Raw genomic sequence first — 22,565 nt, 5'->3', positions numbered from 1 at the left:
GGGATTAGATATTGCTCTACCCATCTTCATATCACCTTATGGACCACTAATTGGGGCAGATTGGCCTATTGGGGGATCGGGCATCCCCCGGTGGGCCGGTCGCTCTGGTCACGTTGTCTGCCGAGCGCTGCTGTGACAGAGCCGCGCTCGGCAGACCATGGGGGTATCTCCTGGGCCGGCCTGGACGAAAAATCCCCAGGCCAATCTTTACCCGGAATCCCGCTCCTGCCACTAATTTATTCATTTTTTGAAAAAGAAAGGCTTTCGCCCTGAGAATCAATCGCAGGTGTTCACACACTGATGGGCGTCCACACATGTTTCTGCACAATTTACTTCATAGGGCCATGAGCGCATGTTACTGCATGTTATGGTGCATGTGCAGATTTATGTGCATATCTAATTAGCATACACGGCCGTTATTACATCCCGCGCTGCCACTGGTTTTTGCTGCACGAGCCAAAAAATTCTACACAGAAATATCAGCGCGGATTTCAGCATGGATCTTTTTACATCAGCCCCAATGATTTACTCCATAGATCTTTCTTCTTTGAATCTTTCTGTTAATCGTTTGTAAGTAAATACCATCTCCTGTTCTTCTGACTTCTAGGAAAAAGCAATGGTATTTATTTATTACCTTTGGCAATTGATGAATGGTAACGTATAGAGGACTTTGGAGTTGTGTGTAAAAACAACATACTTTCATAACAATTTTCAAAAGCCCATTTACCTGCAAGGAGGATAACTTTCAAAACTTATGTGGGCCCATTTAGACTTGTATATGGGCACACATAAAGTGCTACTGTATTTTGTAACTTGTATGGATATGATATGCATAAAATACAAACACATGTGCATACATATGCTCACATATGTAAAAACCGTGAGCCATGCAAGTTCAGACTTATCCGGAAAAATAGCAGTATTTATCCGGATAAGTTCCAGTTTTTGCTGCCAAGTAGTGGCACTTGGATAAGTGTGAAAAGTGCTACTTACCCATCTAAATAGTGTTTCTCAGACTTATCCAGGTATATAAGATAGCCGTAAAAGTAAAAAAAAAGTGCTGCTTATCCAGATAAGTTCAAATTTGGCCTTCTAAGTAGCGGCAAAGGTGTTATTTAGCCGAATAAGTCAGAATTTAGTCAGATAATAATATGTAAACCGATGTGATACTCTTGGGTGAATGTCGGTATATAAAAACAAACAAATAAATAAAATAGATAAGTATACACAAATGATACATCTGCATATTTCTACTTTGAATTTTAAAGGGATACGCAGGTAGATTTTACTCACATTATTTAGATGCATTTACCCATCATAAGGCAGCTTTTACATGCATAAGTAAGGAGATTGTATGACGTGCCCGGCAATGGCAGTGAAATGATCAGCTTTACCATTTAGTTTACCAGTTCGCCCATGAAGACCCTCCTGCCTCTTCAGTCTGAAGTCCCCAGGTTCACCCAGTCCCTTTGGCAGGCTGTAAAATAGCAAAATATGCGTGTAAATGTTGGCTCCTAGCTGGAACGCCCCAGCCCATCCTTTTATTTACTGATGCAAATTTACTCATGGTTCCTGATTTACATGTGAATGTTATATGGTTTTTAAAATCTTTTTATGAGCTATTTTTTACACGTTCATCTTTCAAAAATTCACTTTTTAAAGGGCACTTAAGCCTGTAAAACCTACTGACAATTCAATGGCATATATTGTTGCAATTTTCAAAAGCCCACTTGCACGGGTAAAGTACATTTACACATGTAAAACACAGTTTTTAGTGTGTAAATCTTTTAAAATTTTTCAAAATTATCCCCAGTTAAAAAAACAAAAAACAAACCAACAACCCAAAAGTACAAGCACACCGTAATCACACAAGCAGGGTGCTAACAAAGTCAGTATGGATGAGCAGAGTCTATGGAAGAAATCACAATCAAGGAAAACCACATGAGGAATATCCTCTAAACAGCCGCTCATATATTCCTGTATTTAGCATCACAAAGATCAAGCCCAAAGTTTATTCATCCTAGGCCCTGGGATCTATGATTACAAACCTTTGGACTTCATTTCTACTCATGTCAGGTTGGTACCATTCAGGAATACTAAAGATCTGATTTATTGCTTGCTTTTCCCATAGGCACCAAGGGTCGGGGGAAGGGGAAGCCCTTTGATATAAATCATAGAAATGTGGAATATGATAATAAATAAAGAGCATAAGATCCATCCAGTCTGCATTTTTTTCTTCCTTCCTCAATACCACAAAGCACATTTGAAAATTGGGTGCTAAATATATCGTTCAAACATGAAATATATTTTAGCTTCACTGTAGAATTATTTTCTCTTGCATTCTTTTTATTAATTATATTGTTTTAGGGTACCGGCACCTACAACTTCGAAACTTGCACAATGAATCCCTCGACATCTCCAGCTTATTTATAAACAGTCGAAGAATGGAAGAAAGTCCCAGTGGCAGTGCTCTGCCTGCCTTTCTGGTAATCTGATTTTAATATTTGGGGAATCTGGTGTACATTCTAACCTTTATAGAAGCAAAACACAAATAGCAACTGGCTAAAAGTTTTCATGTACACCAACAATTAACATGCATGTTATTCATCTATGGAATGAAGAGTTGAAAAGAAGTAGATATTTGGTGACGTGCACTCTGTTTCTTATTGGAAAATAGACCGTTTCCCTTGACCAGTCAATGACCAGATGCAGAGGATATTAACTGAAACATTTTAAAATTTGTATTTATTAATCTGTTGCTAAGAACAAACATTGTCTTTTTGGGTTATTGTCATTACCTGCCTTCAGCTTTAGTGTGGGTAGTTATTTAACGATGAGGCACACTGTGCCAAACAGTATTTCTCATGTTCCTTTGGGGGTTCCACCTAAGCAAGAACTGGGGCTTGGATTTGACACCCTGAGCCTTCATTCGCATTCACCAAGGGATTTCTCCTCTACTTGACATCGCCTCCCAACTCAACTTAGCCCAGACCCTGCAGTGGCACTCCTTGGCTGGGGACCAAGAAACCTACATTCGTGGACTCAAGTCCAGTCGTTAGATGTCACCTTTGTGCTGTGACTGGAACTTTCTCCCCTTGGGGGATGTGAACGCTACTTCTGCAGCATCCCCGGTACCATCCAGTCCGGGAAATGGAGGACCTGACCCAGAAATTGGACTCAGGTCCTCTGTATGGCCGAGCAGAGCACGGCCCCACTGCTGATCTGTCTTAAAAGCTTTCCAGTTATACGCTGTCTCCTTGCCACTGTTGGAGCCAGGAACCTGTACTAGGGGGAACCCTTTGCTGTCACTCAGTTTGGCAGTTCTGCCATTCTTACGTCAGAGATTCAGAATCTTTATCATTAAGGGCTTGAATCTCCGAGTGACTTTCTCCCACAAAACCCTGTTTAATGCCCGTGGCACTTTGGGGTGCACATGTGTGTCTGACCCCATTTTAGGTGTACTTATACCCACCCTGGCAAGAGGGATTCAGGAGGGCAGAGTCGGAGGAGGGGGGATTACATTTGCTTTAGACTGTTGTCCATCTGCGCATAAATGTACACATTCAACGAGAACCCACAAGTTTTCAAAGCAGACTTTATCTGCATATCTGCTTTGAAAATTCGGGCTTAAGGTCTGTGGGTCTGCAACTATTACAAATTTATCCTCTAAAGCTGTAGTTTTTCTTATTGTAACATTGTTTTATTTGTCTGGAGGGGATGTAAAGGTTAAAAATAATAATTAAAAGAAAACTAATGTCATACTTTTGTAACCCCATCCCAGGGAGCGGATTGCACTTCGATGGGGCCATGAAAGATTTTAATGTCTCTTTAGGGTTGGGATCACTCCTGACTAGCTCTGTCACTGTCCCTCTTTCCCCCAGCATCCGTGTTCTTTGTTGATGGTGGGGGGGGGGGGAGAGAGACTTAATTTTCAGGGCCCAGAATGAGGGGGGTGACTTTCCCTAGGAGAGGTGAAATTAATTTTCCTCCACTGTGTGTGCTGCAAGTGCCAGATAATACACTGGAAGTCTCTGGTTGAGGGTCCAAAAATAAAATGCTTCACTGGTGATAAAGCAGGTGAAATGTGGCACAATTCAATCAGCTCTGAGCAGCACAGGAGCTCTGTCAGTTACAGTCTGTTTTCTCTCTCTCTCTCTCTCTCTCTGCACCAGTACAGGAAAATCTCTCACTCTTCAGGTCTAGGCTAAGCGAGGTTCCCAAGGGGACAGGGTGTCCTTAGTTGGGCAGGAAAACTCCTTCCAGAACTGGCAAAAAGGGGTAGAATGCACAGCGAGTCCAAAATCCCCATTCTCTCCCCAGGGTGGGTGTCCTCAAATACCGCAAATGATTTCATGCTCACAATTAGCTGATGATTCTTAACTGTTTTCTCTCTTAATCGAATCCTGGTGGAAGACAACCTCTCAGGAACCTGCAGCTCTCAGTGTTCGTCTTCAAGGAAGGAAGGGGCAGCAGAAATCTTCCTCCTGGATCTTACAACCAAAAAGTTAATTTTCCCCCAAACTGAAGTTAACACCGGAGTTACTCCTTGCCTCGGGTCACCACCATACCTCCTTCCTTGTGAGGGTGCAGAGGAGCAGGTCTTCCCTAACCTGGGTAGCCCCAGGCACAGGGTTCCCTGTGCTCTGAATCCAGGTGTCTCACAAGGCTCCTACTATGAAAATACCTGATCCCAAAAAACAACCCAGAGGAAAGCCCAGCCAGCTAGTTAGTGGACTGGTAGGAAGTACCTCCTGACCTTGCTTAGAATCTCCAGGCAGGGTGTGCCTGGATCCTCCAAGTAGGCCTGAAAATCCAACAAAATAATCGCTCCTCACTGCCACCTAAGTCTTCCAAAACCTAAAAGCATTGCCCACAGTCTCTGGGTAGAGAACTGTTTTTAAACCCTTCCAAGGGACAGCCCCTCAAAAGGAGGGCTTGCATATGAATGGCTCCTCCCCTTAATTACTAACCTAAACTGCACTAGCTAGGAAAGTTTAAACGAGGGCCCATACTGGTAATGAGACCGGAGGGTCCTTTACACTGTCGTGTGCTATTTTAAGCCATTTATTTAATTATTTAAAATTATTTACATACCACATGTTTACGGGTATTGCAGTGGTTTACCAAAAATAAAACATGCATTTTATTTTAAAAACAACAACAAAACGGGCATGTAAATACAATACTACACTATTACCTTGCTGACTCTGGAATTGTGAGCATGCAAAATGACAATGTGCACATTTTCTCATAAATAATCATTAGCACACTGTAGCGCTTATTTGAAAAGACAAACAGTGATGTTAATATTTGTGCTGTTCCCATTAAACAGTTATTTAGCACAGAAGAAAGAAAAATGAGGACTGTATTCAGAGTTACAGTGCACGATGTTCCTGGCCCTGAACCTTTTACCATTTATAGTATCAGCAGAGGGACCACTGCGAAGCAGCTCCTTCATCAGGTAAGTTTACACCCCCAGGGTACACAGAAGAAATACCAACAGGGCGATTCAGAAAGCCATTTCTGTGGGTAAGACATGGATTTATGTGCATAAGCTGTTGCGCATACCGAGAGAGGCATTCTTGGGGTTGAGGGTCAGGATTTATGCGCATATTTTTAACTTTCACAAAATACACCCCTATATTCCACTGCAAAACGTACCTACACAAATAGTGTGCAGGTATTTTTTCCAATTCAAGTTATCCAAGGGAACTTTTTCCCTTTTAAATTGACAGAAAGTGTGAAGGTCAGAAGGTACCGCAAACTTTACCCTTCCTTGCACAGTTTTAAAATTGACCGCTTACGGCCGAATTTTAAAAGCCCTGTGCACACCAATGCCGGGATATATGCACACAGATTGGGCCCATGCGCACTGCACAAATTGCATATCTCCCAGTATGCGCACAAGTCAGGCGTTCAGAAAAAGGGGCAGGGCCTGGGTGAGTGGAGGGAAGGCCAAGAGGAGGAGCACATGAATATGCACACAGACGCGTGCCGGGGTCCCCCGCCATGTAACTTTACTACCTCTATGGATGGCGTGTAAGTACAAAAACAAAAAAAATCTAGGCTGGTCAGCGCAGCTTTAAGGGTTGAGGCTAACGGGGAAAGGGAGACTAGTAAATTAGGGAGGTTTAGACATCCTATCCCTAAACTGGGTGAGCTGGGAACCAACTGGGAAAACCAGGGATGGTGTCAGCGCACATCCCTTACAAAATCTTTCCACTTATGCGGCAGATATGGCATTTGCGGCACTTATGCACAGCCATTTAAAATTGTGCTCACATGTACGCGCGTGCAGCCTGTTTTATAACATGCGCACCTATGCGCATGTATGTTCTAAAATGGACTCGTCTCTGGGCACGAGTTGGAAAACGCACGTGAAGGTGCGCCCAAGCAACTGTTTCAACGTTACCGTCCCTGTAATTACAATAGCTCGTATATAATTGCCATGGAATATATTTGAACTTCCTTTTGCATTTTAACTATTAATTATGTATTTATTGATGCAACTTTTCTATACTGTTATACAGAAAACCAAGTCTCTATCTCTACGGTTTACATATTAATAATATAAAACAATAAAAAATAAAAGATAGACGATCCATGGTCGTCAACAAACCTTTTCCATTTAGAGGGTAGTTCTCAAAGCAATTTACACACTTTGGGCTTAAATTCAAAAGCATTTCTGTGTATAAAATGTGTGTAAATAGGCTTTTGAAAATTGCCGGGCGGGAGAGGTGGGGGTTGTGTGCATAAAAGTAAACCTGGAAGCAATTCTGCACATACGTTTGTGTGTGTGTGTGTGTGTGTGTGTGTGTGTGCTAGGAAGAGGCATTCTGAGGGTGGACTTAGAGCGAGGATAGCATAATACACATACTTAGATTTTCAAAAGTTTCCGTTCCACAAATACACTTGCATATCAGTCCACTTTGAAAATTCAAGCTTTAACCCTATGTGGACTGCTGAAAATTAACCCCTAAAACATTGGGTTTCTGTGCATAAATAGCTTGTTTTAAAATTGCCCGGGATTTCTGCACACAAAAGTATGTGCATAACCTGATTTTATGGGGGGCAGAGTTGGGGTGATACCCTAGGGTGATAGTGTCTAACGACCTGAAGTCGACGAAGCAAAAAGCAAACAGAATGTTAGGAATTATTAGAAAGGGAATGGTGAATAAAACGGAAAATGTCATAATGCCTCTGTATTGCTCCATAGTGAGACAGCACCTTGAATACTGTGTATAATTCTGGTCGCCGCATCTCAAAAAAGATATAATTGCGATGGAGAAGGTACAGAGAACGGCGACCAAAATAAGGTGAATGGAACAGTTCCCCTATGAGGAAAGACTAAAGAGGTTAGGATGTTTCAGCTTGGAGAAGAGACGGCTGAGGGGGGATATGATAGAGGTGTTTAAAATCATGAGAGGTCTAGAACAGGTAATGTGAATCGGTTATTTACTCTTTCGGATAATAGAAAGACTAGGGGGCACTCCATGAAGTTAGCATGTGGCATATTTAAAACTAATCTGAGAAAGTTCTTTTTCACTCAACGCACAATTAAACTCTGGAATTTGTTGCCAGAGGATGTGGTTAGTGCAGTTAGTATAGCTGTGTTTAAAAAAGGATTGGATAAGTTCTTGGAGGAGAAGTCCATTTCCTGCTATTAATTAAGTTGACTTAGAAAATAGCCACTGCTATTACTAGCAATAGTAACATGGGATAGACGTAGTTTTGGGTAATTGTCAGGTTCTTATGGCCTGGATTGGCCACTGTTGGAAACAGGATGCTGGGCTTGATGGACCCTTGGTCTGACCCAGTATGGCATGTTCTTATGTTCTTATGTTAAGCAGTGAGACACCACGATAGCCAAAGCCAGAAGAATGCTGGGCTGCATAGAGAAGGGAATATCTAGTAAGAAAAGGGAAGTGATAATCCGCTTGTACAGGTCCTTGGTGAGGCCTTACCTGGAGTACTGTGTTCAGTTCTGGAGACCGTATCTCAAAGGAGACAGAGACAGGATGGAGGCAGTTCAGAGAAGGGTGACTAAAATGGTGGGGGGGTCTCCATCAAATGACTTATGAGGAGAAGTTGAATGACCTAAATGTGTATACCTTGGAGGAGAGGAGGTGCAGGGGAGATATGATACAGACCTTCAGATACTTAAAAGGTTTTAATGATCCATGATCGTCAACAAACCTTTTCCATTGGAAACAATTTAGTAGAACTAGGGGTCATGATTTGAAACTCCAGGGAGGAAGACTTAGAACCAATGTCAGGAAATATTTCTTCACGGAGAGGGTGGTGGATGCCTGGAATGCTCTTCCGGAGGAAGTGGTGAAGACTAAAACTGTGAAGGATTTCAAAGGGGCATGGGATAAACACTGTAGATCCCTAAAAGGCTAGAGAATGGGAATAAATAAAAAAAGCTAAACCAGCAGAGAGCGGCAGTTACTACCCTTAAGAGAAACATGGGGGTAACCTGCACGGAGTGGCAGTTACTACCCTTAAGAGAAACATGGGGGTAACGTGCACAGAGCGGCAGTTACTACCTTGGGAAGCTTGCTGGGCAGACTAGATGGACCATTTTGGTCTTTTTCTTCCATCAATTACTATGTTACTATGTTACATGCATATTTTTTATTTTTAAAAAAGTGTTCCAGGAAATTAAAACACTCTGCAAAGAGCAAGTGTAACTTTGAGCAGGTGAGTTTGTGTGCATTTTTTGGGATAATTTTCAAAGTCAACTTGTTCATTTTTAAAATGCATCTCTTTGTTGTAAAATTTCTTTCCCTATGTATAGTTACTTACAGCATAACTCTCTTTGAGACCCTATGAACTAAAATTTGCAAATCTTGAGAGATGATGGTGCATGATAATATTACAGTGTTGCACATAGATCCCCCAGCCCTACATTCCCCTTCACAAATGAGGAAGAAAATTATAAAGAGAAAACCAGAAGTCAACATTCAAAAGGATTTGTCCAGCTAAGCAGGACATAGTAGGAAATATCTGTGATTTAAATATTTCCCTCCTGCTGTCCGGATAATTTTTAACTGGGTCAATCATTAACTGGCTAAAACTTATTTGGATAAAAAAGAATCTTTCTGGAAGCAGGACTTAAAGTTAGCACAGATTTGCATTGTCTGTCAGTGCTATCTGGCTAAGTTTATCCAAGTAGGTCTATCCATGGTGAAAGCAGAGCCTTTAGAGCCAGTCCTACAGAACACCTTTAAATAGCGCAGACTAGCACCTGATTCCCCACCCACTCCCCTAGCCCATCAAATTAAAAAAAAAAAAAAAAAAAGTGACCTTAGCATCCTGAGGCAATCCCTGCTTCTTTGTGTAATACTTTTGGAAAAGCCCCAAGCTCTCTCCTATACCCCGACCCCACCCTTCCCCAGACCCCCCCTCCCCCAAAACCCCAGCTGGGAGCATGGAAGTATCTTATACCCGCTCCGGGTGGCTTCCAGCGTGGCTCTGACAGCAGCATTGGAAGAGTACGACAGTAACATTGCTGAGACAGAGGGGAGAAGAGTGGGGGATAGATTTAGCAGGAGGGGTGTTTGGAGATTTTTCCAAAAATACCCGTAGAAAGATGGAGACCAACCTGTGAACACTCTGGATGCTTCTTTTTTTGCACTTGGTGAGTTGGGGAGGGGGATCAGATGCTATCTCACGGTTCTTTCAAAGTCTTTATGTGGGGTGGGAGCTGCAGGATCAGGCCTGCAAACATTTTTGGGTTTTTTTTCATTATGCGGTCACTTAACTGGCCATATGTTGAATACAGCCGGTTAAGGCTAAAGTTATCTGGATACACGTACCCAGATAACTTTAAACCTAACCAGTTATATTCAAACATTCAGGTCGATACAGTAAAGTGTGCTCCGTCGGAGCGCACTGTCAGCCTGCTCTGGACGCGTGTTTTCCCTTACCCCTTATTCAGTAAGGGGAGGAAAAGACGCGGCCCACCCGCGGCACCTAATAGCGCCCTCAACATGCAAATGCATGTTGATGGCCCTATTAGGTATGCGCGCGGGATCCAGTAAGTAAAATGTGCAGCCAAGCCGCACATTTTACTCTATGAAATTAGCGCCGACCCAAAGGTCGGCGCTAATTTCTTCCGGCGCCAGGAAAGTGCACAGAAAAGCAGTAAAAACTGCTTTTCTGTGCACCCTCCGACTTAATATCATAGCGATATTAAGTCGGAGGTCCCCAAAAGTAAAAAAAAGTAAAAAAAAATAAAATAAAATTTGAATTCGGCCCACGGCTGTCGGGCCGAAAACCGGACGCTCAATTTTGCCGGCGTCTGGTTTCGGAGCCCGTGGCTGTCAGCGGGCTCGAGAACCGACGCCGGCAAAATTGAGCATCGGCTGTCAAACCCGCTGACAGCCGCCGCTCCAGGCCAAAAGGAGGCGCTAGGGACGCGCTAGTGTCCCTAGCGCCTCCTTTCCCTCGTTTGCACCGCGTTGCCTAATTTGCATGCTGGAGCATACTGGATAGCTCGCACCGGCAAAGGGCCGGTGCGTGCGCCGGGAGAGCGGGCGTTCGTCCGCTCTCCCGCGGTTTTACAGTATCGGGCTGTAAGTCGGTTAGATTTGAATGATATCTGACTAAAGGTAACTGGATACATTTAGGTGAGTATAAATTGTGGAATGTTTATCCTGCTGAATATCCGGAACAAGTTATCCTGCTAACTTTAGCCGGATAACTTGTCCGCTCGCTGACTTACTGAATATAGGCCTCAAAAAGCAAGGGCTTTGTCAGCACTGAAGGCCCTGTGTACTAAAGGGTTGTCCCCATTTTGTGTCTATGAGAAGAATGCTCACTGTAGATCCGGCTCCCAGTTTGTGTGTCTGTATGACGCTGCTAATGTCTAGTAGCGCTAGAGAAGTACTGAGCAGGAATACATTACTGCAGTTTTCCTTTCTCTGCTGATACTTGACAGAATAGGTTCAATCTGTATCTCTCTAGTTGTTCTTTGTGCTCTAATGCTGTTTACGGTCTTGTTTAGATTTTGGCAACTGGAAAAGCAGGAGAAGCAAATGTTGCCGACTATTTTCTGATGGAAGAAAAGTGTTGTATACCTAAAGAAAAGAACGAGGGCCGGAAGCCACTGTTGCAGAGGATGATCGGGGCAGAAGAAGAGATAGTGCAGATCATGAACAGCTGGTTCCCAGAGGAAGGATACGTGGGAAGGATTCTTCTGAAAACCCGAGAGGAAGTAGGTTTTTTGGAGAATGAGCCTTATTTTACATTTAAAGTAAAAACACCGGTTATAGGATAGACAGGGAGTCTAATATTTATTGTGTTAATAAAGACTTTATCCGGTCTTCTTAAGCTTTAGCTGTAAATCAGAATGTGTCAAATTAGTACGTCTCTGCAGCAGGTTAAATATTTAAATGCACCAGTGTTTCTTCTTTTCTCCCTGTGGTTCTCTTGTCATGATAGAGCAGCCCCTAATGTACAGTGAGAAAGGGACAATAATAGCTCAGCACACTGTGAAATAAAAAGGGCCTGCGCAAGAACAATGTAAATACATTTTAAAAATGTTATTTCTGGTTTCTCTGTGCAATGAGAAAAGGCCTCCAGGCATTGGCCCTTGGTGAAAGTAGAGAGAAAGTGAAGGCAAACATATGCACTGAGAGTTTTTTTGTAAAGCTTTCTTTTAATGAGTTAAAAAGTTCTGGTCCAACTAGCTTTAAAATATGGCCAGAAGGACCTAACAGGTTAGTGCAGATTTTACAGTTGCTATTTTGGTAACAATTGAAAATAACCAAACTAAATACTATGGCTAGCAAGTTATAAGAGATCATTATGTCACCTTTCTGCCTGGATTCTGATTAGAACTCAGTATATTGTTCTGAATTTAAAAAATAAAATGAAGGTCTTATTTAAAATATGTTATAGAATCAAAACTGTTGTGTTAACTATGAAAGCTCCTGTTCTTACATTTGGGACCTGATTTATCAAGATCTTTTCACACAGATTCAGAAGGGGAAAAAAGCTTTAGTGGACTGGCTCCTTAATTTATAATTATATAATGTACATTCCGTTCTGTCAATATAATTGATGGCTATTTCAGAAGTTAATTTTGAGAAAGCACCTGCATAGAGCGACGGAGGAAAGAAGCCAGGTGGTGTTGGGCTAGTGTAGTAGCCTCTTTCTGTGGAGAACTCAGTTTAGTCCTGGAGGTCTGTTAAAAGAAGCCTGTATAATTCACAGAGAATATTTCTCCCGCAGTTTGGAGTAAGTCACCTGACTGTGCTCAGGTGAGACATAGGATGGAAGCAGCGGAGGACAGGATTGACGTGGATGGATAGAAATAGTGTGGTATGTGAGAGAGCCAGGACTGCAGGTGCCTGCTCTCTATATGGTTCTAGCCAGTATTAGTAAATCACCACTGCAAAGATCTTCACCAAATATTTCATTACTGTGGGCCAGATGTACTGAGCGTTTTCCCCATGGACACAAAGTAGGAAAACCCTTGGGAACATTTGGCCCAATGTCATTGCTTTGTGGTCGTGCTCATCATTACTCAGGCAGTTGAAGATACTTGACTAGATTACTGGTCTTGTTGAACGCACCACATCAGATGTATGAAGGTACTCATGGCAGTGCAGTCTTCCGCTTTATTCCTTCAGCTCAATGGTTCGCAGCCTTTTGTGATTCTGGTGCCGTGAGCTCCTAAAATAATTGTGGAGGCAATGTGTGTATTTTGCAGGAGGCAGCTAGAAGTCAGATATGTACAGAGCCATCTGCTGTAGTATAGGCACATTAAAATCCTTTATTCTGGCCATCCAAAAAATGTGGTTTGATATTGGAGACACTCTGAGTAGTTCTTTTCTAAGGCAGTGACTCAAATCCAGTCTACGCGTAGGAATCAGAATATAATACTGATCTTTAAAAAGAGCTCCAGGGTTGATCTGGGAAACTATAGACCAATGAACCTGACTTCAGCACCTGATAAAATCATATAAACTATTCTAAAGAACTAAATCACAGAGCTTATAGAAAGACATGGTTTAATGGAACACAATCAACATGGATTTACCCAAGGGAAGTCTTGCCTCATCAATCTGCTACAGTTTTGATGGGGTTAATAAACAAATGGATAATAGTGAGCTGATGGCTATAGTGTATTTGGATTTTTAGAAGGTGTTTGATAAAGTCCCTTGTGAGACTCTTGAGAAAATTAAAAAGTCATGGGATAAGAGGCAATGGCCTATTGTGGATTGCAAACTGGTTAAAAGATAGAAAACAGAGAGTAGTACTAAATGATCAGTTTTCTTAATGAAGGAAGGTAAATAGTGGAATGCCTCGGGGATCTGTATTGGGACCTGTGCTTTTTAATGATCTGGAAAAGGGAACAAGGAGAAAGGTAATCAGATTTGAAGACAACACAAAATTATTCCAAATTGTGAAATCACAAATGGATTGTGATAAATTGCAGGATGACCTTATGAGACTGGGAGGCTGGGTATCCAAATAACAGATGAAACTAAATGTAGAGAAATACAAAATGATCTACATGGAAAAAAGTAGTTATACAATGTTAGGTTCCATATTAGGAATTATCTCCCAGGAAAATGATCTAGGCATCATTGTGGATAATACATTGAAATCCTCAGCTCCGTGTGCAGCAACAGTCAAAAAAGCAAATAGAATGTTAGGCATTAGTAGGAAAGGACTGGAGAATAAAACAGAGAATGTCATACCTCTGTATTGCTCCAGATTGAGACTGCACCTAGAGTACTATGTACAATTTTGGTCACCACATCTCAAAAAAGGTATAGCTGAACTGGAAAAGGTACAGAGAAGGGCGAGCAAAATGATAAAGGGGATGGAACAGCTCCCCTATGAGGAAAGGCTGAAGAGGTTAGGGCTCCAACTTTGAGAAGAGATGGCTGAGGGAGGATATAATAGAGGTCTATAAAATCATGAGTGGCATGGAACAGGTAAATGCAAATCAGTTTACTTTTTTAAAAAAATACAAAGACTAAGGGACACTCCATGAAGTCATTAAAAAGCGCATTTATAACAAGTTTTGGAATTCAATACTGGAGGTTGTAGTAAAAGCTCTTAGCATAGCTGGTTTAAAAAAGGTTTGGATAAGTTCTTGGAGGAAAGTCCATAAACTGTTATTAACCAGATAGACTTGGAGAAAGTCATTACTTATGGGATGTTAGCAGATACTTGTGACCAGCATTGGCCACTGTTGGAAACAGGATGCTGGGCTTGATTGACCCTTGCTTGGTCTGACCCAGTATGGCAATTTCTTATGTTCTTAACCACTTGAGAGCCATCACAGATATATGAATAATTGTCTTAGTTCAGTTCCCAGACGACAGGCGCCTTCATTGTTAAACAGCCCTAAAACTAAAGCCATCAAAAGTGTGTCAAGCAGGCATCTTCCACTAAATTCACTAGGCATTAAGCATCTTCATTCCATTTGATTAAAAAGAGAGATATGTTGTGCAGTCTAAAGAGCAGTAAGTGAGAGGGTTTATATGCTGTAAGAGTAGAGCTGGAGACACATGACCAGCCAATAATACAGCTCAGAAAGAATTCCCCCTTGTTTGCGCATTACAGACTGTAGTAAATAACAGTTTTCAGTGGGCTTTTACTTAATTTTATTTAAGCTTCCCCTACATGAATAAGAACGATGTGTGAGTGGAATAAAATCTTATATAAACTGCTCAGTTTGTTAATAGCCAATTAATTTGGGGGTTGTCACAACATGAAAACAAATGTGTAGAATAGAAGTTGAACCAAGCACATAAGGCAATGCAGTCTTGCTGGGTAGCAGCGGATCATGCACACACCCCAGCTCAACAAGACCGGCTTGCAGAAGGCAAGTTTCAAAGCCATTTCCATGGGTAAAACCGGCAGCAGTGCATTTATTGGAAACCGCCCGGCCTGTGTGCAGGTAACACCACTGCCTGCAGGGAGAAGGGGCTTGCACTTCCTCACAGACTTTGGGATTTTCTAAAGCATGCACATAGTTTTTCTTGGAAAAACTACCCGCAGGGATCAGGAGGTATAAATGTACGTGTGGGCGGGGAGTTTTCCTGGCTCATTATCCAAGTGAGGGTTCGTGCATGCTTTCATTTTGAAAGCTGGGACGCAGGTGTCTGACGGCAAAAAGTCACTGTGGGCTTTGCACCGATGTGGGCAGTCAGAAAATTCTCTCCCTGCTCTTTCCTTTCCTTTGTAGAACGTTCCTGGTTTCCATCTTCTTTTCCAGAGCTCGGAAGACAAGAACTATTTTCCCGAAGAAAAAGATGTGGCCAGCAGCGGTGAAGACGAGAATTTCTTCGTTCAGGTGCATGATGTTTCCCCAGAGCAGCCTCACACTGTGATCAGAACCCCTCGCTTTAGTACCGCTCAGGATGTCATCCAGCAGGTGAAAGTTAATTTTCCCCAGATTGCTCTTTTATTACTCACTTAGAAATTAACGTGACATCACAAAAAACTTTTGCTTGCAGGATGGAAAGTAGACTTGTACATTTTTGGCAGAGTTAGGATTACGAGAACCCAGCTGATAGATATATCCTTTTCTGTTTGCTTATGTTCCAGGCTCTCAGCAAAGCCAAGTACTCGTACAGCATCCTGAACAATCCCAACCCAAATGACTACATCCTCTTGGAAGAAGTGAGCAAAGAACCCACAAACAAGAAGGCTTCCACGTCTAAAATGTCACAGCGAGTTCTTTCAGACTACGAGTGTGTGTTTCAGGCTCAGAGCAAGTGGAAGGGAGCAGGGAAATTCATCCTTAAGTTAAAGGAGCAGGTTCAGGTAATTTGCTTGGCCTCTCTTATTGGCACTCTCAAGTATTCTCTGGCACTCACTGTGAGAAATATCTTCAGCCTTCCAGCAGCTCGGATCGGTTTACTGCTTTGCAAGATTTGACACTCCCCCCCCACCCCCCCTCATCCAATTTCAAAAAGGATGTCTGCCTGGTTTCCAACAAATTCTATTCCGAGATGAAACTGTTGTTGTGTAGATGGCATTCGGGTGCCCCATATCAGACAGTCAGCCAGCCAGCCACCTGTTCTGGCTTTTCACCCTCGAGATCGTGTTACTGTGTGCAGGCAGCATCGCTTCGTGAAGGCTTGTTTGGAATTCCCAATCTTCCAGTGTTTCATGTTGAGAAAAGGCGTCGATTAGAAAATGGGTTAACAAAATAAGAACAATACTTTCAACTACTAGAATAATTTGAAAGTGGCAACTAAATGCCTGCTATATTAGTGTACTGTGCTAGCAAAAAGTCCCTGCTTTGGTAAGAATTTCTGATTTATGCTAAGAAAGGCTACAAATCAGGAGCAAGAATAATGTCTTTCTGTGTGACCAGACCTATAATTAATCTGGTACTTTATCTTTAGCTATCCCAAACCAGTTTTGTTTTGTGTTTTTTTTTTAATCAGCAAACATATTAGGAGTGACTGATTCTGGGACAATACCTATAACTCTGCCTTTCCCAATAAGAGACACTGGATGACTCCTGGAGATTTGACGCCACCACTCTCACAAGCCAAACTCCCTGGGATTTCAAGCTGTGATACACAGGAAAGGAAGGTGTCAATAGGACCAACCACTGGGGAAGAGATCACTGGATAAGATCACTGAGTCCCCTTCCTCATGACTATACTGGCAATAGATCCAGGTCTATTTTGTCTCCCGGTGCTCCTAATGCAGCAACTCCACAGCAGCCCTCTTTACTTCTTCCTCACCTATAAAGCAGTTGTGACTAACAATGATGATTTTAGTTTTTTCACCCGACAGTTTCATCCCATTTCTTTGTACTTCCAGTTCAGTGGGAACCAGGGCTGGCATCTAACATCTTGAACCTTCATTCGCAACTGCCTGGAGATTTTGTCCTCTGTTTGATATCCCCTTCCAGTTTACAGTTAGTCCATTCATTGCAGTATGAGTCGTGGGCAGGGGGTCATGCAATAGGGCTCCTTTTGGAACCCCACAATCGTGAGCCCTCAATCCAGCCACCAGATGTCCCCCCCTAAGGCAATGACCCTTACTTCCTTCTTCCTGGAGGCTGTGCCCGCTGCCTCTACAACATCTCCAACCCTGGGAAGCTTCAACGGGCGACCTTCCGAATGGCAGGGCAGAGCACTTACCACCTGATGATGACTTTTCAAGTCGTAATAAGCAGGAAAGACAGGTGTGCAACATGGAAGAAAATGTGTATGTGTAAATTACTATTAGAATTTTCAGAATCCAAAGGTCTTGGAACACAGGAAAAGAGATCATGTTGATTTTGATGCTGGTAGTGTAAGAGGAAGTGTATGGCACAGGGAAGAGGCAATAAATATATAGGGACAAGTGACAGGTAACAGCCAACAGCAGTAATAAACAAAACTATACACTGTAGTTAAAAAAACAAAACATATTTTCATCTCAAGTATTGCATTCTTTTTCTATAATGCATAAGCTTTTTAGAAATGGGACCTAGAATTGTTATCATTTTGAATTATTTGCCTGCAGGTTCCTCATTGATAGCAGATGACAAAAAATGGCCTAGAACTCATTCTTTGCTCTTCAGAAAGTCTTGTACTTGCATTAAATATGTGGTGTATTGATAACTGAGACCATTAGTGACAATGTATTGTTTATTTGAATTACAGGCAGGACGTGATGATAAACGAAAAGGCCTCTCATTTGCCAATGAATTTAAGAAATTCACCAAGGCAAGTAAGCAGAGTCGAGGCTTAACGATGTCACCTCAGCCAGCCATGCTGGAAGGTACCCAGAGCAAGGATGAAAAGCCCGCATGCAGTTTGCCCTTCAATGGCATCACTGAATAACATGTGCTATGGCTTGCAGGTATGATATCTATAGCTGGCTCTGACCCCATGCTGGATTAACAAAAAAAAAAAATTTTGTGTTGTGCATAAAGCTGTAAGCAAACATGAATTCTGTGAGGAAAGTGAACACATTTCATAACTGCAATATGCACGAGGACTAGTTTGCATTAATGTTACAAGGAGAGTAGCTAACTCTCTGTAAATGATATGAGGGTCAAACATGGCATTTTACTTCATATGTAAGACCTTTAAAACACCCAACGTGCAAAAGAGATTCCATTTATCGTGTAAGTAAGCCAACTTAATCAGCTCCACCATAGGGATGTGCATTCATTTGAAAACAAAATGAAAAATGCAACAAAACACCCTTGTTTCATTTTTGTTTTGTTTTCAAATAAAATCCTGCCAAAATTCAGATTTGTTTTCATTTTTTGGCTGTTTTGCAAATAGCTTACTTAGTAGACTTGTTTGAAAATTCAGAGGCATTCTATAGCTGAAATGTCTGCATTGAACCGGCCAGTATTATTTCAGGAGTAGGACAAATATATAAATGGCAGAAGTGTTTCGAAATTAGGATTCAGCACACACATCTTGGAAAAAGCTATCCAGATGAGCCAGATTATGAAAAGAGAGAAATGATTAGTATGCTTCAAGGTTCTGTGTATATCTTAAGCCTATTATACTGTCACCTAAAAAAGGGGATCAACTATACCATGCTTAAATAAAGCAGGGTGCATGTAATGGTTTCCCTTCCTTTGCCTGCTCATCCCCAGTAACCAGGTTAGGCCGTCCTTTAAGTTTTCCTCCTGCCACCTAGTTTGCAGTCACAGCAGCTGGTGATGCCCGGAGGAGAAAAGCGCTGCTTCATCTGAATTGGGGGATTGTATTAAGAAAATCTTAATACAGAAATGTACACATAAGAACATAAGAAATTGCCATGCTGGGTCAGACCAAGGGTCCATCAATCCCAGCATCCTGTTTCCAACAGAGGCCAAAACCAGGCCACAAGAACCTGGCAATTACCCAAACACTAAGAAGAACCCATGCTACTGATGCAATTAATAGCAGTGGCTATTCCCTAAGGGGCGGATTTTAAATGCCTTGCGCGCGTAAATCCGGTCGGATTTACGTGCGCAGGGCTCTCGCGCGCCGGCGTGCCTATTTTGCATAGGCCGCCGGCGCGCACAGAACCCCGGGATGCGTGTAAGTGCCGGGGCCTTAAAGGGGGCGGGGTGGGGCCAGAGGCACCTGGTACAGTGGCCATTTGCTGCTGTGCCGGCGCATGCAACTTGCTCCTGCTCCTTTGCAGGAGCAAAACGTGAATTAAAGAAAATGGGGGGGGGGGGGGCGCCTAGGATAGGGGGAGGGTAGGATAGGGGAAGAGGGTTGGGAAGTTCCCTCCCAGTCCGCCCCTTTGAAAGTGAGCTTACATGAGCAAAGCATCATGGGTCTGTACACTCCTTGGGGACTTCCAAAATTGCCCTTTTATAGATGTCTATTTTCTTCCCCCACCCAACCCGGACAGCATTACCAGCCAGGAGAGTCAGAGAGACGTATCCTCAGAGACTAATTATCAGTGCCCTGCCACATTCCCCCTCCCTCAGGATTAAATGCGCAACCTGAGCCCCTGCCAGCCCAAACAGGAGAAATGAACCTTTGTCTCCTCTACTGCAATCTGAGCCATGGGACCAGTTTGGATCTTCAATAGAAGCGAACCACAAGAATTTTAAATAAATTAAAAAAAAACTGCTAACCCTACGACACCTAAAACCTTTCCTTTCCCCCAACGACTTCAGAACAGACCTTCAACTACTCATCTTCTCCAACCCTCTTTTTATAGAAATATATGTACGTGCACGGGTGCAGTGCAGTGACTCAAGTGGCATATTACAGAAAGACCGAAGTAGCAAAATCTCAGCATTCATAAACTCTGTATTAGCAAGTGGGAACTCTAATGAATTTCCACACAAATAAACATATTAAATAGGAGAAAGAAAAGCAGATGGGGGTTTAAATACTGTTAAAAATGGGGAGGACAGTTTTCAAAACTATTTACCCAGTTTCCCCCCAGTGAAAGGGCTGTCTGGAAATTGCCCACCCTTTAACCTGGCTAAATGTTCATGCGGGCTTCTAGAGCGTGCATCCTTTAGCCACCTTAGGACAGGCATTGCCAGGAGCACGTGTAGGTCAGGGAAGTAACCCGAATGCTCATGAATGATGTTTTCAAATCTACTCGCATCAAAAAATGTCTGCAGAAAAAGCAGGTGCAAATGTCCGTGAATACTTCCCCCCTCCCCCACCTGACAGCGTTCACAGTGAAGAGATGCTCATACATTCACTTTCAAAATTGGTGCAAAAACTGCAGGTGAAAAGTGCCCACGGATGCTACGGCAATAGGGGAAGTCTGGAAATGTTCCCCATCGTGTTACTGCTATGCCGATTAGTATTTAATGCACAGTCAGATAATTTATGTATCAAACACCCACAAGTTTACAATGTTGCCTGTAGAGTTTGAAGTTTTTCTTTTTTTAAATAATGCTTCACTCCATCTGTTTGGTCTTCCAGCCTAACGGCGGTGCAGTTTCTACCCCTTTACAGAGAAGTCTGGAAAGCTAAACATTTCAAAGGCAAAAAAAAGGCGAGCTGAGGTGGCGAAGTCCGTCCCAAGTGATGGGAACAGAAGAAGTCGTGCAGCCGGTGGCAGCCTTCCTCAGCTTGGTCCCTTCCTTCACTTTTAAAACTGGAAAGTGCATAAATCACTCTGGCGCTGGACACCGCCTGCCGGGGACCCCCAGGGGGTCAGCCTGCACGAGGAGGACGCGTTGCATGGCCAACGTGGGGCTGCTTCCCCGTTCAGGATTAACGCTGCTTGGGAAGACAGTCCGAGACTGGCAGCTGAAGCTTTTTTTCCAGCTGCAAAATCGGAGCCATTGGTGAACAGCATGGTACAGGGTTTAAAACAAGCAGCCGGACATGGTCATTGGCAAACAAGAATTTTAAAAAAGGAAAAGCCAGCTGCTGGGAACTGTTTTTTGTTTTTTTTTTAAAGAATTTTACAGTAAAATGTCAGTTATATTATTTTACTTATTTTCAAGGGAACGTGGTATCAGTATGTGGCAGGTTAATGTGGTGCACTTCTGTAAAAGGTTCCTGTTAAAACACTGTATGAGGAGACAAGTCAGATAACCTGAGCTGTAATTTCAGTTGCTATCGACAGGTTTTGCCAGATATTTCTGAGCAGTTTGCTTCCGTTCACAGAATGAATCGACGGTGCAGTTAATAAGTGTGCCTGGTAAAAGCTGATCTTTTTGGCAAGGAATTACTAAATATGTTCTTCAAAGAAAAATAGGTCTCTCTCATTTCCACGTCATATGTACAAAAATGGAACTGATTATTTATTGCATTCTTCTAAGATGTGTGCTGAGACTGTGTAATAATGTATTTATCATACTGTACTTTGAAAAATAATACATTGAACTATTTAACAGATAAAAGATACATGTATGTTTAATGAACTCAAACAGCTTAAATATATAGTAGGTCAGAAACCAAGAATGATGGTTGAAACATCAATTTCCTTAAAAGAGTAAAAACATATTTCCCAATTAGGATCTAAGCATCAGGTAGATGAATATAATTTTTAAACAGAAAGAGAAGGAAATGTTTTATATATAGTATTTTAACCTTGTATTGTTCCTTAATGTGTTTCTAGTTTAATAATAGAATTTTGAAAACCAGAGGCATTAATCTTATTATTCTCACACTATATGTCACTGATTTAAATGTCAGAAGTTATATGAATTGTCATAGGTACGGACATCATGTAGCTATATGTTTTCAACATTGACTGAAATTCCAGGGACAGCAGTATCATCAAGAGTTCAGTCATTTTTTCAGCTTTAAGCTATCTGCTGTGTCTGGGGCATCCTTCTTCCAAATTCAAAGAATACTCCCCTATTCCTTCTCCTGCCCATCACTGTCCCACACTTCCCCCTCCACTGCAGATTGGTCGAAGGTTCAGGCTTTTCCCAATAAATGTGTGCAGCGGACCTGGCCACTTTGCACACATGGGCTCTGTTCTGAGCTCACCTTCCCTTGCTTCATCATTGCTTCACATATGCCTGGGGCAGCAGAGCTAGCGATGGCACGGGCATGTGGCCAGTTATTTATTTACAGTATTTCTTCTACTTTTCTTTTTAAGATTTCATTCTTTCTGTTTAAAATAATGCACCTTATGAATTTATATATAATCGCTCCTGTTTTGACATTTTAGTGCAAATTGTTGAAGGTATTTTGTAAAGAAAACCATTTCTTCTTGTCACACAGACAGAGCCCTGTCTACTCTTTCCTTTTCTTTGTGTAAAGCTTGTAACAATGTCATTACATAGCACTGTTTGTGTGTGTGTGTGTGTATATATATATATTTGTTGAAGATTTGTACTGATTTTTTTTTTATAAGGGTTAAAGTTAGTTGTAACTTTACAAAAATAGCTGTTTGAATTGTAATTATATTACTAAAAGTATTTCAACCAACATTAATACATTTATGAGCAAGATTCAAACATATTTTAAACTACCAGGCAGGCTGCAGCTTTAGAAGACTGATCCCCAGAACAATACTGTAAACTCTTGTATGGTGGAAAGTGCATTTTAAAGGGGACACCTCTGTCGTTAAACAGAAAGTAGGTTATGGCTGTAAGAACTGTGTTCAAGGACAGAAGACAGAGGTTGGAAGAAAGTTATTGC

General features: G+C 42.1%; 1 protein-coding gene across 1 annotated transcript in view; it reads left to right on the top strand.

The window, feature by feature from the left end:
• PLCE1 (phospholipase C epsilon 1) overlaps nt 1-22,209 on the top strand; it is a 401,333-nt gene extending 379,124 nt beyond the window's left edge. Inside the window, exons 28-34 of the mRNA XM_029610717.1 lie at nt 2,368-2,486; nt 5,333-5,461; nt 11,012-11,221; nt 15,215-15,403; nt 15,577-15,795; nt 17,640-17,838; nt 20,385-22,209. Coding sequence (XP_029466577.1) covers nt 2,368-2,486; nt 5,333-5,461; nt 11,012-11,221; nt 15,215-15,403; nt 15,577-15,795; nt 17,640-17,819 — 1,046 coding nt within the window. The 3' untranslated portion in view covers nt 17,820-17,838; nt 20,385-22,209. The remainder of the gene's footprint in view (nt 1-2,367; nt 2,487-5,332; nt 5,462-11,011; nt 11,222-15,214; nt 15,404-15,576; nt 15,796-17,639; nt 17,839-20,384) is intronic.
• The last annotated feature ends 356 nt before the right edge of the window (nt 22,210-22,565 follow it).

Source organism: Rhinatrema bivittatum, chromosome 7, assembly GCF_901001135.1.
Source record: "Rhinatrema bivittatum chromosome 7, aRhiBiv1.1, whole genome shotgun sequence".
NCBI classification, from domain to species: Eukaryota; Metazoa; Chordata; class Amphibia; order Gymnophiona; family Rhinatrematidae; genus Rhinatrema; species Rhinatrema bivittatum.
This window is presented reverse-complemented; position numbering and strand designations above follow the sequence as displayed.